The sequence below is a fragment of the Centroberyx gerrardi genome, chromosome 1 (genome assembly GCF_048128805.1).
Source record: "Centroberyx gerrardi isolate f3 chromosome 1, fCenGer3.hap1.cur.20231027, whole genome shotgun sequence".
NCBI lineage: Eukaryota > Metazoa > Chordata > Actinopteri > Beryciformes > Berycidae > Centroberyx > Centroberyx gerrardi.
In genome coordinates, this window is record NC_135997.1 from 23279088 (window position 1) to 23296115 (window position 17028).

General features: G+C 42.2%; 1 protein-coding gene and 1 non-coding gene across 3 annotated transcripts in view; both read left to right on the plus strand.

Annotated features, from left to right (window-relative positions):
- The first annotated feature begins 1110 nt into the window (after nucleotides 1-1110).
- On the plus strand, nucleotides 1111-1182 carry trnah-gug (transfer RNA histidin (anticodon GUG)). Its single transcript has one exon. It is a non-coding gene; the product is annotated as a tRNA-His (tRNA).
- Nucleotides 1183-3007: 1825 nt separating this feature from the next.
- Nucleotides 3008-17028, plus strand: part of LOC139920944 (FERM domain-containing protein 5) — an 86562-nt gene continuing 72541 nt past the window's right edge. For both annotated transcript variants that reach the window (XM_078282831.1, XM_078282832.1), the window contains exon 1: nucleotides 3008-3192. In XM_078282831.1, coding sequence (XP_078138957.1) covers nucleotides 3091-3192 — 102 coding nt within the window. In that variant the 5' untranslated portion in view covers nucleotides 3008-3090. The remainder of the gene's footprint in view (nucleotides 3193-17028) is intronic.

Below are 17028 nucleotides of genomic sequence, written 5' to 3' on the forward strand. Positions count from 1 at the left end.
GTTACTAAGATAAAGTTCTGAGAGGCCTGTTGAATTTTAAAAGACTGACCAACCTAGCTTGCTGATTTCCTTGGAAATCAGCTTTAGGATTTAAAGCATGGATGTGTCTCTAGTAGAATCTGTCACTTTGGAAAGATTCACAATCCAGTGTCAGAAACCCAAGCTTCTTGATTGAACCTAACAGATATTCAGACTGTTCAGTCATGGAATTAGACATTAGATCCAGCTCAGTAAGCTGAGTGCACAACTGCAGTAGTATTTCACTTACAAAGACAATATTATTTAATTTTAGATCAAGTCTCTTGAGTGCAGGAATTTGGCAGCCAATATTTAAGAGACCTTTAGCTGTCACTTCCCCATATATTTTAATCCAAGATGCACAACTGAGTCAGGTTTCTGTGCCTGACTGATCCCCTCAACAGCTTAAGTTCATTCAGGAACAAAGGAGTGGATCTTGTTAGGACAGTGGTTCTCAAAGTAGTGTCCGGTGAACCCCGGTGGTCCTTGAAGTGGTTCCATGGGGTTCTATGCAAAATGAGAAATATATATATATATAATTCAATTCAATATAAATTATCCCAGAATGTACATGAATGACTATTCCAATCATAGGTTTTACTCTCTCCCCTGTTGTTTTCTCCACACGTGGGACTAGTGTGTAGACATTTACACAATTAAAAAATGAATCAGCAGCAAAAATCTTCTCTTATGAGGGTCGCTGGGATAAATCCCCTCAGATGGGGGCTGTGGCCTTAAAGTGTGTCTATTTGGGGGAATGTGACATGAAAAGGTTTGAGAAGCCCTGCCTTTGAGATAAACTGTCAGATATGGGTATGTCCCACTCAAAGCCAAAAACGTATTGACTATTTGCATAAGGAAAGTTACATTTCATAGTATTTTAAAGTTTTTTTTTTTTAAGATCGAACAAGACAGGTTATGGTTTTTATTTCAACCATTAAATGTAGGGTTTGTTCTAGTAGGGAGGAAGAAATGACACAAACCAACGGCTGCATTCTCTCCACAGACCTAACAGGAAACCAGTGTAACAGTTGTACAGTATTCAGAACAGCATGTCTCTGCCTCCTGCGACCCGACAGCTCATCGTAGCTCGCCGTGATCGTATAGTGGTTAGTACTCTGCGTTGTGGCCGCAGCAACCTCGGTTCGAATCCGAGTCACGGCATTGTGGAACAATGTCACGGCAGATGAGCTGTGTTTTGAATAAACTACAGGCAGCTACTGTGGGTACTATTTGGCTGTTCCTGATGTTGTGACAGAACCCGACCCGGTATTTACTTTAGGCGAACATGCAGCGCCCTCACCGCATGCTTGAATCGGCTATTATCTCTATTGCCTGCAGGCGGTGCTTATCTTCTGCCTAACATTTGAAAAGGCTTTTAAAGATTCAGACTCATGCCAGTGGTCTCCAATCATTATACCATCGAAAGCAAAGGTGTATGCAGGTTTTCATTCTAACCAAACACTACACCAGCTGAGTTTAATGATCAGCACACCCTCAACCAGAGACGGGATCAGCTGGTGTAGTGTTTGGTTGGAATGGAAACCTGCAGACTCGTAGATGATGGGAAAGGGGAATCCGAAGTTTCAGTGAGATTCAACGTGTCGAAGGCGAGTTGAAGCCAAATATTCCATATCTAGAAGAATATGAACTGCGCGGATATTTTCCCTACTTCAGTGCGCTTCCCGTAAAGCGCCACCAGAAGGAGACATATTATAAAGAAACATGATACTTCAAACTCACCGGGGCATGGCGGGAGTTTTCCTCTATTTCTCTATCGTCCTCAGACGTCATCGGAAGTTGAAACCTATTCGTGACAAAATGTTCTCAGAAAAAGATGAACAGACGCAATTTGATTAAGATGGGCAGCGCTACAAGTTGGCGGTTTGCTTGTGGTTGGAAGGTTGCCAACACGAATCCCCGCTGGGAAATGTGGGTGGAGAAAGTGCATGAGTACCGCTCTCCTCTCCCTGAGCCCATGAGCAAGGCACGTATCTCTCAGCTGGTCCAGTGGAGCTGCTCAGCGGCCAACAGTAGAAGACTGTGCAGGATCTCAGGTGTGAATGTAACTTGGATGTGGTGCTGGAAAACAGCATGGTGCTCTGACAAATAAAGGTTAAAAACATACAAATCTGGCAAAGATACACACCTACTACTCGCGGACGTGCCTTGCCTTTGATTCATTAATTTACATGAGGCGCGTGAGGGGAATCCAGCGCAATGTAGCCTATAATCAGGTGGAAACAATGTTTCTCTTTACCGCTTTGCGTAGCCTACACATTACCATTAATCTACAAGGAGTATTTGCTGTAGTCGTGCTGACTGAGAGAGAGAGAGATCAACCTGTGGATGATGGAATGATGGTATCTCTTGCTGCCTTCAGGGGCTGTAGGAAATATCGTGATTACCTGACGAGCGCACGAACGACCCAACAAAGTAGTAACAATGGTAAGGTTAATGTGATAATATACGTATTGCTGTATATTTCTAATTTTAGCCTACTATTTGTTTAACTTGTTGTCAAATAATAAAATATACACCAAAATACACATCATTGGTTAACAGCTAACAAAAATAAAAAATAAATTACATGCCCATTGTACATTTTCTCTGCTTCATGGCTATACATTTCGGAGCTTATTTCGAAGTCTCTGAAGGCAGCATCTCCTTCATGGCTCGCCATTGGCTGACAGCCCCGCCATTCAACCCCTGCTCCGCCCAGCAGCACTGAGAGCGGCAACGACGAGGAGGGGGGTAAAGGTATGGTGATGAGGGGAACAGAGTAGCTGGAGCAGAGCAGAGCAGCGGCAGTAGCACTCTTCTCACTCCTCGCTGACTGAAGAAACGCAGCGTGGTATTCCAGCCAGCGAGCTGTCTGTGCGAGCACACACACTTGCACAGCCACACTGGTAAAACGATGCACCACCACCGCCACCACCTCTCCACACTGTCGTTGCTGCTAGTCAGGTGTTGGACCAAAGACCAAGGACGCCGTTAACGTGACAACATCTAAACTTGTCTGTATGTGCTGTGCGCCGTTCTTCCTGGTCCCGTACGCAGACGAACGAGAAGATGCTGAGCCGATTGATGAGTGGCAGCATCAGGAGTCTAGACAGGGAATGCGACTGTACTGTGAGATTGCTGGACGATTCGGAGTACACCTGCACGATTCAGGTCAGTGGGGACAAACATTTCCTATTTATGAAATTAACCTGGTAACCTATATTTGCGCAGGATGTTTTATTGCCATGTAACAAGCGGGTGACGAGCAGGTAAAATGACGCTTCCCTACACATTTACCCCCCCAATTTATTACCAACGCATAGAGAGTGTCCTAATTAATATGAGAGGTGTCATCTCCCTAAAGTCCCCCCTCTAATGGTCTACCACCTATGTGCATGTTGTTGCTGTGTGTTTATGATATAAGGCCTCTGTCATCATGAGGCTGCAGACCTGATGTTGCTTTCGTCAGAGCCATTACCTGTGTGGACATCCCATGACTGCATTTGGTATGAGGCACGCACCTGCATTGCGTAGCAAATTCAGTGGTTACCCAAAAGCAATATTCCATATTCCATTGGAAGGTGTGCAATGTGGAAAAATACACTCTATACTGACAGTTTTTAATCTGTTGTCATTCTGCAGCTTCACAGGCTTTACATGCATATGAATGCCTTAGAAAACTAATCTTGATAATCTGATCTTGAATGATGCATTCCAGTCAAGGGCTCGGCTAGGATTTCTGGATCCTCTGGCTAGGTGAGACAGAGGCACAGCAGAAGCACCAGAGCTAATTTAGTTCATATTTAACCAGGGGAAAATGTTGTTTACCCAGAGTCTACAGTTAGGATAAATAGAGGGGAACATGTTTGTGTTGACAAGGTACAGTAGATGTCATACCCTCTCCTCGCCCTTCAGTTTGACCATGGGTGTGACCAAGGAGTGTCAGTGTGCTGTCGTGGAAAAACCTTGTAACTCCAATTTTTGTGATTTTCATGTTTTTATTTGAACCAAAGGTTTACATGTTCCTTAGATCAATTTTTGTGATACTAGGGCCTATTAAATTCATTTACAACTGATGATAAGGTTTTGTGGTTGTCAATCTTAAAATAAGGCTGTTTTTCTCAGTTCCTGAAAAGCTGAGTTTTTGAAGATGCAAGGCTTTCGTCCAGCGGCAGCAATAAGACCACAGGAGCATGCTTAAGCTCTGTTGGTTCAGACTTTCTCGGGGTCCCTACAGCTTTGGGGCAGTGTGTGAAATACCTGGTGGCATGCATGGGGGTGGGAGGGGTCCCTCTGCCTAATATAGCTTGCTTTCTCTTTGGCATCTTGACTGATGAGTAGCCAGCCAAAATTTGTTTTACCAATCGTGCTGAACCACAGTGTGCAAAGCTTAAAAAAAAGCAAAATACTGTTTTTCTGCTGTGCAGTATAAAGCACATGACTTAATACATAACAGCACCACTCTTGCATGGCCTTGCCAAAAATAACTGAAGTCATTAGCGAAGTAAGAGGAAACAAATTGACGATAACCTTCAGAATACATTCATTAAAACTGAGAAATGGAAATAGTGGGCTTTAAAACAAAGTCAAAAGTAAAGAAAAATAGAAGGGATGGAGCACTGCAGAGGGTCCTTAGTGTAGACTGGACACATGCTCTTTGGATATAGCTAACAGCTTAGTCAGATTGAGCCAATGTGTAGGAAGTCTGTGAAATTCTACATGAAGATCTAGTCAAAACCGTGTAGTTCCCTGTAGAAAAACCTCCAAGGCACTCTGTCTGTCTGGCAAGAATAGATTAAAACATTGCAACTAGTCTGGTCTTCGCCAGGGAACAATACACAGCAAAGGACAAAGGTATATGGATATATTTGAGTATTACATTACTATATTCATGTAGACCAGTGTTTTCTTGAAAGGCGTTCCATGCATTCATTGCCCTGGTACTAACAATTAATTTGTCACTCACTCACTCACTTGCTCACTCACTTACTCCCAATTTCTCCCTGGTCAGACTTCTCAAAAGTATTTCTCTTTATTTCTTGCTCTTTGAGTTGTCTCAAAAATCAATTGTTATATTGACAGTGAGGGAGGGAGAGACATGACTAGAGTCGATAAACAGACCGTGTGTTTATGAGGGAGAGAGCAGAAGAGGGTGAGAGCAAGCGATGGGGATTAGTGTGTATTACCTCCTTTGTAGATCAAGTGTGTGTGTGTGTGTGTGTGTGTGTGTGTGTGTGTGTGTGTGCATGTGCGGTCTTTTGTGTGGGTGCGTCAGTAAGAAGTCTGGTTGTGTGCATCAGCTAACCTGGTCGTTTGAGTCGCTGGAGTTGCTTTTTGATGCTTGTTACTAGGAGGGATTCTTTCGCTGCTGAATTAGGGATGACAACACACAAAGACCATCACCACCTGCTCGTTTCTAGGATCTGACAGCAAAGCCAAGGCAAGCCTTTCAACGTCTGACTAACAACTTAAAGTGGCAGTGCTCTGGGGACAGATGAAATGGTGATTTTACATCAGCCTTTCATTATTTCTCCTCATCCTGTCAGTAACTAAAAAATAAACATCCCCAACAAGTGGGAGGCCCATAATTGTTCATCAGATATCACACAGGTAATGATGATGCTTTTAAACATAATTTGTGTAGGATTACACTGTCAAATGAATTGTGGTAGTGACCATCGGCGCTATGTTCAGTAGCTGCTGTTTTTTGTCTTTTGGCATGTTTCATTATTTCCACTCCCACGGGCTTTTGATGAAGCACAACTCCAAAACTGGTCTCAATGGAAGCAGAAATCAGATCATCGGGGCTATTGTTTGCAACAACAATAGTCACATTTTTGCTGGCATTAAAATGTGTAACAACTTTTAGAGAGAGATGTTAATAAGAATGTCTTACACATCTGCCAAAAGGACATGGTAATGACTGGTACTGGAGCGTGACAACATTGTTGGCTCACAGCAGATGAGAGCGGATGGCTGTTCTCCTTTCCTGGCTCACCTTGGAGATGTGGCCCAGAATAAAGGGCCCTCATGGGGCTCGGCAAGGGTCACACCTCCCATTTAGCTCGATTAGCCTACACCTGGAACCACCGCTGCTGCATGTTGTACTGAATTCACATCATAGGGGAAAGGAGGTAGATACGACCGTCCTACTTGGGGAAAAAAGTGCAGTGTGAAGGCGGTGTGGAGTGGGATGAGAAGGGTCACTGGCTATAGGCAGCCAGAAGGGGATCAAAGACAACATGTTAAACATGTTTTTCAAAAGGTTGGACACCTCTCCCCACCTTTCAGTATGGCAGGACGGCCTAATAGGACCCCACTTACCACCACCCACCCATCCACCCCACACTCATGCTGTCCGCTTCTTCCCCTCTGTCCACTTCTTCTCCTCCCTTACTGACAAAAATGTGGCTGAGTACGCCATGGCCCCGGAAGCATGATGAGAAACATGTTCTTTGATTTCTCCAGTGCTCAGAGAGAAGCTCAGATTGATGCAGGTGGACTGTGATGACTCACATGGACGACACCATGGTTTCCTGGATTACGGACTATCTAACAGATAGGCCATGTTTTGTCCACCTCTGCAGCAGTGTGTCGGACATGCTGCAGAGTGGCAGGAGGACACCCTAGGGGACTGCACTGTCAGCTTTCTTGTTTACAGCCTACAGACTTCAGATTCCACTCTGGGTCAGTCCCCCTCCAGACCTTCTCTGATGACTCCTCTATTGTGGGACGCATCAGCGAGAGCAAGGACGAGCATAGGAGTCTGGCGGGGAGCTTCGTTGGGCGGTGCAAGGAGAACCATCTGCAGCTCAATGTCAGTAAGACAAAGGAGCTAGTAGTGGATTTCCAATTGAGCAAGAAGCCACTGATACCTGCCACCATCCAGGATGAGGTGATGGAGATGGTGCAGTCCTGGGGTACATGGGGGTGCATATCAAAAATAAACTGGACTGGTCTGACAACATGGAGGCACTGTACAAGAGCAGGCAGAGTAGGGGAGAAGTGGGAGGCAGGCAAGATAAACAAACTGGTGAAAAAGGCTGGCTCTGTTGTTGGGGTGAGGCTTAACACCCGGGATGCAGTAGCAGAGAGGGGGATGAGGACTAAACTGAACTCCATCCTAGGCAGCACCTCTCATCCTCTCCATGGTGAGCTGATGCAGCGACAGAGCACCTTCAGCCACCACCTCGTCCCCCCAAGGTGCAACACAGTATCTTAAGCCTAGGTCACACTAGATGAGTTTTATGCTGATTCTAAGTCCACCTGGACCATCCTGACCATCGGGGGGAGTGGAGGCTGGTTTTTCATGCTTTTTTAAAACATGTTTGATTTTGTCAGGCCAAAGTCTGGTCAGGCTCACCAACACTGAAATCTGAGAGTGACACTGGCAACAGCCAATGGGAGTTTACATCAGCAAGATTCCCAACTCCAAGCTGCAAAACAATGTTATTTGGAGGAATAAATCATGTATATAATGGCTATGTGCCTGGATCAGTCCACATAAATATGCAGTCGCAAATTAAGTTAAATAAGTCTCATACAAACTTCTTCATCAGTGTTAACGTTTGAGTTGTACTCATCACTCCAAAATACATTTGTAATTCCATGGAGCAAGAAACTGTACACCTGTTTTGTAATTGTATCTATATTTTGTAATTGTACCTATTTTAATTGTACTTCTTTTGTAACAGTGAACTGCTCTGAACTAATGGGAAAAAGCTTTTGAATGACAGAATCGGATAGTGTGTGATTCCTCGTCTTCATGTGTGACGGTCCATCTTTTCCCGGCATGTTGTGTGAACAGTTTTTCAAGTGGGCGGCAAGCGGACCAGTCGTTTAGTTTGAACTGCCCTCCTTGGGCAAGATTTGAGCAGTCTTCAGGTGCTCTTTTGTGCCAACAGCCATCAGACTCTACAATGTGTCTTGTTCAAACGGTCCCAGCCTCAGCCAACTAGGAGGGTGCTGAGGCTGGGTGCCTGCATTGCCCATACAAATGATCCAGGACTGCTTTTTGCATTCATATACTGTGGACTAATCCATACGACATCTGCTTGCACTGTTTCTAATCTGTACATGTCTGTACATTCTGGACATTTTTTGTCTGTACATATGCTGCCTTCATCTGTAAATATGTTCCGATACTGGAAACAGACAACAACGCACATTGTCAGTTTTCAGTACATATGACACCTTCATCTATAGATTTTTTGATAAGGTGGATAGCGTGTAATGCACTTATCCAGATCTGCACATTCTGTAGACCTGTTAATGTGAATACTTTTGCACATCCTGTATATAGGCTGAAATTTCACTTTGTTTTTCTTCATATTCTCATTTTGATTTCATTTGTTATGTATTAAATATATTGATATATCTGTAATTTATTTCGTACTGCACTCATATTTTTTTATAAAAAAAAATTCTTTGTCTTGATAAGCTCTATTGCTGTTATTTTGCACCACCTCTTAATGCTGTAATCCATACTTTTTGAAACTTAATATACATATCTTAAGTATGAAAAAAAATATATATATACTGTATAGTTAGACATTTCAATTGAATGATTTTCACCACATAATTCATTTTATGATCATATCTTTTAAATACCATGATCGGACACAACTACTTGCTGGATTTTTTTGTGTGTGTTTTATAGTGTTTTGTTTCACTGTAAAACAAACATAATCTCAAATGTATCATTCGCTAAGTGCATGTGAAAAGGCTGATCATGAGAAATCAAAGTCTACAGAAAACTCCCAACTGGTGTTGGGCGGCTTCGGACAAGTTTGAACATGTGAGCACTTCCAAGTCTCTGCACTCGTCGTTTGAACCGTCAGGTGGTTGCAGTGTGCCCATAGGACCTGAATGCAGCATCACTCCAGCTGTCCATTTCTCTTTCAAAAATGGATGAAAAGATGAAATTTCAGGGATCGGTAGAGTATCACAAAAGGAATAAAAGAATGGACCACCATTATAGCCCTTTTAGCAGCATACTGAAATGACTGCTCATCTTCACCCTAGAGCTACACTTAACAATATATGAGGATGAAGGACATTCACAGGCCTGACAAGCATTTCTTAGGGCATTGTAGCTGGGCAGCAGTGCTCTCAAATGGGAGTGAAATACGGAGCGGCTTAAGAGAGAGCAAGAGGGAGAAGTTGGAAGAGAAGATACTATAGATTTAATGAGCGGGAGAGAGGCCCAATCAGAGACAAAGTTTGGATTGGTTTGAATTGTGTAATCATGAATTGTGATTGTGGTTTAACATCTAAGGACTAGCAATTGCAGTTAATCAGCAGTGTCTCATGTCAGGCACTGGAGAATAGTAGAATAAACTCCATCCAATGAACTCTAATGGGTTTGTTAAAGGACTGTAGACTATTGGACTCAAATCAGCATTCATAGCATGAGATATAAGATGTAGGCCACATAATAAATGTAATATGGCTGATTGAGTGAAACTGACATACAAATAAAACCTATAGTTCAGTTTTGTTGGAGGCATATAGGCCATTTGATCTAAATTAATATTCCTACTGTGAGCCAAAAGATATATTGTATATCAGAAAATGAAAGCAAGATGAATGATAGAATAGCACTGATCCAGAGAGACATACCTCATCACTAAGAGTAAGTGGTTTAGTCACCTGGCACAGCCCAAGATCCTCTATAGTCCACTAATGAAATTAGGGCTGTTCCTTTGAAGCCAAATGCAGAACTTGGAAGGAGCTCCTCTTGTTTTGCATTGTGAATGCATTATTGAAATAGGTTGCTCTTGTCTCCTAAGTGGTCTCTCTGCACTCATATTGTTTTCTGCTTGGTGTGCACTGCTAAAATTGGAATAGAGGTTGTAACATATTTTGTTTTCATAGAGGCATGCAAGTCTGGTGTTGCTGGTGTTGTCTTCACCTCACTGGTTTAAGACTAAAATAATAATAATAATAGCTAAAGATAGCAATAGTTTATCCCTAAATCAGACAATAAACAAATTCATTGAACGTTTGCCCAAACCAGACCTGGGCCAAATAGTAATTTGCAAATGCCTTTTATGGTTTGTTTTGATCCAGAAGGGTGGGGTTTGCTACACTGGACAACACAATGAGTGCCAGAACATTTACATAATCACAGGAAAGTGTTTGAAAGTCAATTTAGTATGCTTGTCTGTGATTGGCAACTATCGTAATAGTCCTGATGCAGTTACCTGCAGCTATCCTTGATTTATCCTTGATATATTACAATGCATTTCAGTTGTTTGGCTTGGTCCCAGGGTTTTCAATACATCATCTGTCAGTTACAGGCAAAATTAAAGAATGATTTTGGTAGGACACAGAAGCTTAGATCTTTTATGCCTTTGTGGCTCACCTTCAGTCAAAATAACCAGTGTTTTATGACAAATGTGGGGAAGTGATAGCCTAAAAGTTTGAGACCCGGCCTTGTGACCATAAGGGAGCTGTTCGAAACCTGGACCAGCTGGGAAATTAATGAATGCTCTCCTTCCCTAGACAACCGGTGTCAAAATGCCTTCGATCAAGGCACCTAATCCCAGTGGATCTGCTCGGTGGCCATTAACCGAAGACTGGTTGTATTGGGCAGCTCCCAGGTGTAGGCTAATGGAGCTACATGGGAAATATTTTTAAAGGTGCTATGTGTAGCATTTTTAAACATCTACTATATATATATTATTGTCAGAAACACTGCAATACCTTAGTGTAATTGCTGAAAATAAATGAGACCATGGTCGAGACGATTGGTATCCTGTATCTCACACCAGTGATATTGTTAGTGCTGGTGTTTCTCAAAATGAAGACCCCATTGTTTCCTGTCACAAAGAGGATGTTGAGACTTGACCTTTACTGTGAAATCCGATCCGATGGCACACAATGTAAAATGCAGTGTGGAGGCTGACAGAGGCTGCCAATCTTCTCAGCGATGGTCTTTTTTGTTTACTGTAATTATACTAATGTCTCAAAATCAATGTGGTAATGATTTGTTGATGTTAAAATGCTACACATAGCACCTTTAACTGTATGAATGTGAAGCAGGGTGGTGCTAAAACAAAGATCATGCCTGCTCAGTCAACCTTCGCCAAATAAATAAAGGTTTAAAATATATATTTAAATAACGGGTTAGATAGGAACATGAATATGAATTTCACCTGACGTCCAAACGTTTAGCCTGTGGCTCACAAGCATGGGATTCAGGCAGAGCTTTTTGCCCATAATAATCCATAGACTGGGAATGCTGGTCCCCTAAGTAGATTTATTTCTAACCACTCAAGGCTTAATATAGAATAAAAGTAGGATGTGCTTTAGACAGGGCTCCTGCTTATCAGCCTCGCTGCCAGCTATGTGCCGCCCTGCTGAAATCTGCGAGAGAGACATGTCTTCCTGATTTGAAGGCGCCCTGCTAAATAACATGTTAATCCATAATGTGGAGAAATGGTGAGATAAGCCCTCAAGGCTTTGGTGTGCTCTCAGATTAGGACACTCGGCTGTTGGCCATGACAGTAATATCTACAATTCCAGTGATGTCAGTGCCTCAACTCCACTCACCCCGTTGATTGTCATTTTATTCTGCACACACACACTCAGTGGTCTGAGATTATAACCAACTGATTAAAGTAGCTTTCATTATTCGGTAGTAACTTCAGGTTTCTTTTGTTCTTTCAAGCTGCATCTGAATTCAAATGCTTTTCCCCCAGTGTTAATGCTATAGGCATATATAAATCAAGACATTATATTGGTATTGGCTGCTTCATGGTAATGAGCAATCAATTATTTTGGGGGATTATTTTCATCTGACACAACACCAATTAGTGATTAATTAGTACAGCTGATTACGTTGTATTTTTTTGATGACAAAATGACTATTCCAAAGCTTATTACACAGTGGATTTACTTACATATTTAGTTTTGTATTATATACATTATATACATTTAACACAAACAATGCATTTGAAATAATGTGCTTTAATAGTCAGCTTTGCAACTTCAGTCTTTCATTTAACCTCATGAATGTTCCATAAAGGTAAATGATTCATAAACAATACAAAAGACAACGACTTCAAATAGTTGCAGGGATACACCTGAGCTGTCTGGCTCATTGTATGTAGGAGTAAAAGAACGAATACCCCATTTGTGGGGAAAATGTGAATTTTGACAAACAAATAAATAAAGGTTGCGAATCAGTTGGTCATTGCAATGCTCCATTATACTTTCCCATTGTACTCTTCTCCATTGTACTACATGGCACTTTGTGTGTTGGCCAGGCTTTTTGAGCCCCAATACAATATAATACCATATTTTGGCAGCATGTTTCATCTAGAGCTTTTGGTCATTTTTTTTGGTCTTTATTTTAACACTTCAGTTTTACTTGATCTTAATAGATTATTCAGTCTTACACATGACATTGAATTCCTAATACTATACTATGCTATACCTCCAAAAGTGATTGAAACCATTTTCCTTAAACATCTATTTGAGTTTGTTGGGGAATATGCAAATCCTTTGCTGTATTACTTGCTGTATTTAAATAAGACTTTGAGCCATATCTACAGATTCTTGATAATCTTCTATCAGTATTGGGATTTTAAAGCCAGATGTGAATGGGGCCTAAAGCCTTGGAGGCACTGCATTCTGTCAAAAGCTTCCATGGCGATGATGACGGTTGAAATGATGTATTTAGGGTTGGAGTTGCTGAGTTGTTGCTTTTCTAGAACATGTGAATAATTAAAATGTGAGACAAGAGTGAATATTTAATGATATGTTACCTCGGATGCACATGTTGCTGGCGGGGTTTGATGAGGTTGGCCTGCAGTATGTGATGCAGCGATAGGATAATCTGCCAGTTCACTTAGGCAGTGGCTGCTCTGTGGTGATGTCATCGGGTTAGCTGAAGGAGCCACAGTTAATAGTGAAGGGAAGCTTATATTCTGCATGCTCGCTTGCTCTCTCTCTCTCTCTCGCTCTCTCTCTCTCTTTGTCTGTCTCTCTTTGTTTCTCTCTTCTTCTCTCTTTTTCTTTCTGTGTTTTGTCTCCTGGCTGGCCCCTGGATTCCACAGAATCCCCTCTTTGTTCCTCTTCACTCTCATTTCTCTCTCTCTCTCTCTTTCTCTCTCTCTCTCTCACTCTCTCTCTCTCTCTCTCTCTCTCTCTCTCTCTCTCTCTCTCTCTCTCTCTCTCTCTCTCTCTCTCTCTGCTGCAGTTCAGCAGATTAATGAGCTCGCCCTGAGAGAACCTGACACCGGTAGACGACACAGCACAGACACACTATACATGACACAGCAATAAAGAAAGAAATAAAGACGCTGGAGGCCGTTCACTGAAGGCTATAGGCGTTACAGCTGTTGTTATACAGTTAAATGGCCCGAGGCTGTAAATATGCACAGTTCACTCAAACAGCCGAGTCAATATGAAGCAGCTGCGTTAAAACATAACACGTATTTCATTTCCTTTTTTTCTTTTTCTAATGACCAGCATTGGTTTGCACTAGTAGTAAGGAAATGGTCACTTTCACATACACACATGCAATCTTATGTCTGTGTCGCCCCAGCTGCCAGTCTGTCCGTTTCTTTTCACATTGCTTTAACCAGAACAATCTGAATATTGTTCTTCTCACACCAAAGTTTCACAGTCAGCGGTCACAATAACACAGGAAATTATTATATATAGATATAGGTGCAAGTTTCTCTCATAACAAAAAGTCACTTGGTGTGCAATGGCTTTTTACTCTAGGTAAAACAAACCTTAAGGCAACAAACAGAAGCCAGGTAACGTATGATATATTCATTCTCTGCTTGTTTTTTTTTTGCAGTGATGAATTGCGTCTCTCAGGGAGGCGGTGTGTCTTTGCAGTTGCCTTTGATGCTTTTAGTAATAGAACAGGAGAAACTGGAGACTAGAAAACATCTCCGTTGTGAGGCATTAGGTGTTTGTCTGTACGCACACAGCTGAAACACCAGGGCGCTCAACTCCACACACACTCATAAGGAAATGAGGGAGTGACTGCAGAAGAGCAGGTAAAGAGCACGTAGAGTCAAGCTGAGCTTCATCAGTTTAATTAAAATAGTATAACGATCCAGTGTTGGAAGTTTTATGCACCGCGTAGTGTGAATCTCAGTCCCCTCAATGACTCATTTTAATTTCATAGTCGAAACATAATTAAGTAATTTTCCTGTCATATTTGGGAGGCATCAAGGAGATTATGGTTTTAATGTGGGGAACAGAGCAGCAGCAAGACTGTAACTAACAAAACTAAAATCACCCCTCTGCTTGTATGGGGGCAGTTACATCACAGAGATTATGTAGTGGTACCACTGCAGGCCTGAGCTGAAGTGAAAAAGTTTTAGAAACTGAACTTCCTTAGTCTCTCTCTCTCTCTCTCTCTTGCTCTCTGTATCTCTCTCTCTCTCTCTCTCTCTCACTGTAACTCTCACTCTCTCTAACACTGACTCTTTTGAATGATTGAATGTTTCTTTGATTCATTCATTCATTCATTCATTCATTCATAATCCATCCATGCGGTATCTGCTATCCATCCACCCATCTCTCAGTTAATACATTCTGTCACTGTTCCATGCGGAGCAGCTGCAGTAAGGAGTTACAGGTACAACTTTCCTCAGAGAGCGGCAGTGAAGTTCCCCAGACTTGAGGAGAATGCATCTGTATCAGCCTCTCAACACCGGTTTATATGAAGAATGCCTTTTACCCAAGCACAGGCTTTCCATCTGGGAAACCTTTAACACTTTACTGAAATAAGAGAGCAGTTTCTTGTTGTCAGTGGAGTCTTCTCTCCTCCTCCTCCTCCTCCTCCTCCTCCTCCTCCTCCTCCTCCTCCTTTCTCTCTCTTCTTCTTTTATGTCAAACTTGAAAGGGGAGACAAGGCTTATTTGAGAGCGCAGACGCTTGCTGCAGAGTCGAGGACGTCACTGGAGGAGAAGAGTTCAGAGACTGTGGTGATTCCATGTAGACCGACGATTGTGTCGGCCGCAGTCAACTTGAAAATTATTCTGTTGCGATTTCGGCGTCGACTTGGGTGCTCATGTGTAATTCATCATCCAATTCCATTAGGTCTCCTGCGTTTGATATTTAATCAGCATATTAATGATGTTTTCGGCGAGGTGCTCATAATTGTCGCCGTGCATATGTGTGCTGTCTGCATGTGTGTGTGTGTGTGTATGTATGTGTACGGGGTATTTGTGCAACGTTCGAGAGAGAGAGAGTTGATTTATGTTTTTGTCTTTTCTTGCGTGCATGTACAACATTCTCGTGTGAATTTGCGGATTAACGAGAGATGGCACCAAAAAAATTTAGCTGGTGTCAAGTCCACCGAGGGATGAATTGGGTGCTTTGTAAAGGAAAGGCAAAAAGCTTTAATTACACACGGATGCTGATGCCCTGTAGGGCTGCCTGCTGGCTCGGCACATTACAGACAACAATATCCTTTGTGTGCGTGTGTGTGTGTGTGTGTGTGTGTGTTTGTGCTTGCTCGTTTGGATGTGCATATGCGTGAGTGTTTATATGCGTGTGTACAGGTGCTTTAGGAAGGAAGGTTTACATTGGAAAGGGGAAATGGAAAGAAAGGAAGAGGGAGAGAGAGAGAGACAGAGAGAGAGATGGAGACATTACAACACTAAAGATGCACTGTAATGAATGTCTCTCCGTGACTCTCACAAGGGTAACACTGCCTCTGCTAATTATGCTGCGGCATAGTGACACTATATGCAGATACACTAATGATGGATGTGATTTAAGAGATCACAAATTGTTTGGTTTTTTCCTCAGGCTAATTATGTGTGGGTGTACGTCTATGTGGGTGTGAAGTGTATCACATTACTGAGCATCACATTTTTTTGTACAGCCATGAAAGTGCTGTTTGTAATCTGCCTTTATCTAGCCTATTGAAGGCTGTGTATGTGCATGTGTAGTATACAGGCTTACCATAATGTCTTCTGTGTGTGTGTGGTCAGTGTGGGCCGCGCGTCTCTGTGTGCGGTGTGTGTATTTATGTTGTCGTTGTCTTGTTTGTCGTCTCTTGGGGGTGTGTGGCTTCCTGCACTGTGATGTGGGCTGAAGCGGTGCTGTTTGGATCCACACATGAGTTTGAGGGGTATAGAGGGGTAGAGGTGGGAACCATACAGCCTAATATTGCAATTCAGTCCATGTTGATACTATACAATAGGGATGGGACGATATGATTATCTCGCGATACGATTTGATACGTGATATGGGGTTCCTGATTCAATACAACCACGATACGATGTAATAAATAAAAGTTCAATGACATCAAAGTCTGACTGTGCAGAATTATGTTCATTTCTGAGCCATAGATCTTTCTAGCAATGGCATTGTCTTGTATCTCATTTGTGATTATTACAGCAGAAGAAGATGTAGCTAATATCACGATTCATTTTTCTGCCCCACGACACGTATTGTCACATTCTTGTATTGCGATATATTGAATTTCGATATATTGTCCCATCCCGCCAAGTATCAGTATTTTTATTTAGAATCAGAATCGTATGATAGAGACATGCAAGGTAAGCAATACAAAGGGTTTGACTCAGCAGATGATGTGTGGTTGTCTAGGATCACACTCAGTGCCACTTTAAAGTGCTCAATAGTAGAACTGTACTGTGTATGTGAGATTTACATTTCAAAACTTTTCAATGGAAGAATGATACTCTTGTTCTTGTAATGGGTTTTGTTATCTTATTGCCTTAAATTATATTGTTTCAGCTGTTTACTGCAGTCAAATAAAAACTCAAAATGCACAATATATTGTAGTATCGACTCGCAGTGCTTACAGTAAGCAAAACATTCAGAATTGGGAGTTCTGTATCATGGAGGATCTGCCATAATAATGTTGTATAGGTGAACTTATTGGTGATATTCACCCCCAATAGTGAATGTGCTGTTCTGTAATAGTCAGCAACTTTTCAGTCCGGAGCTCACACACACACACACACATACACACACACACAAACACAGGAGATACACGGAAGA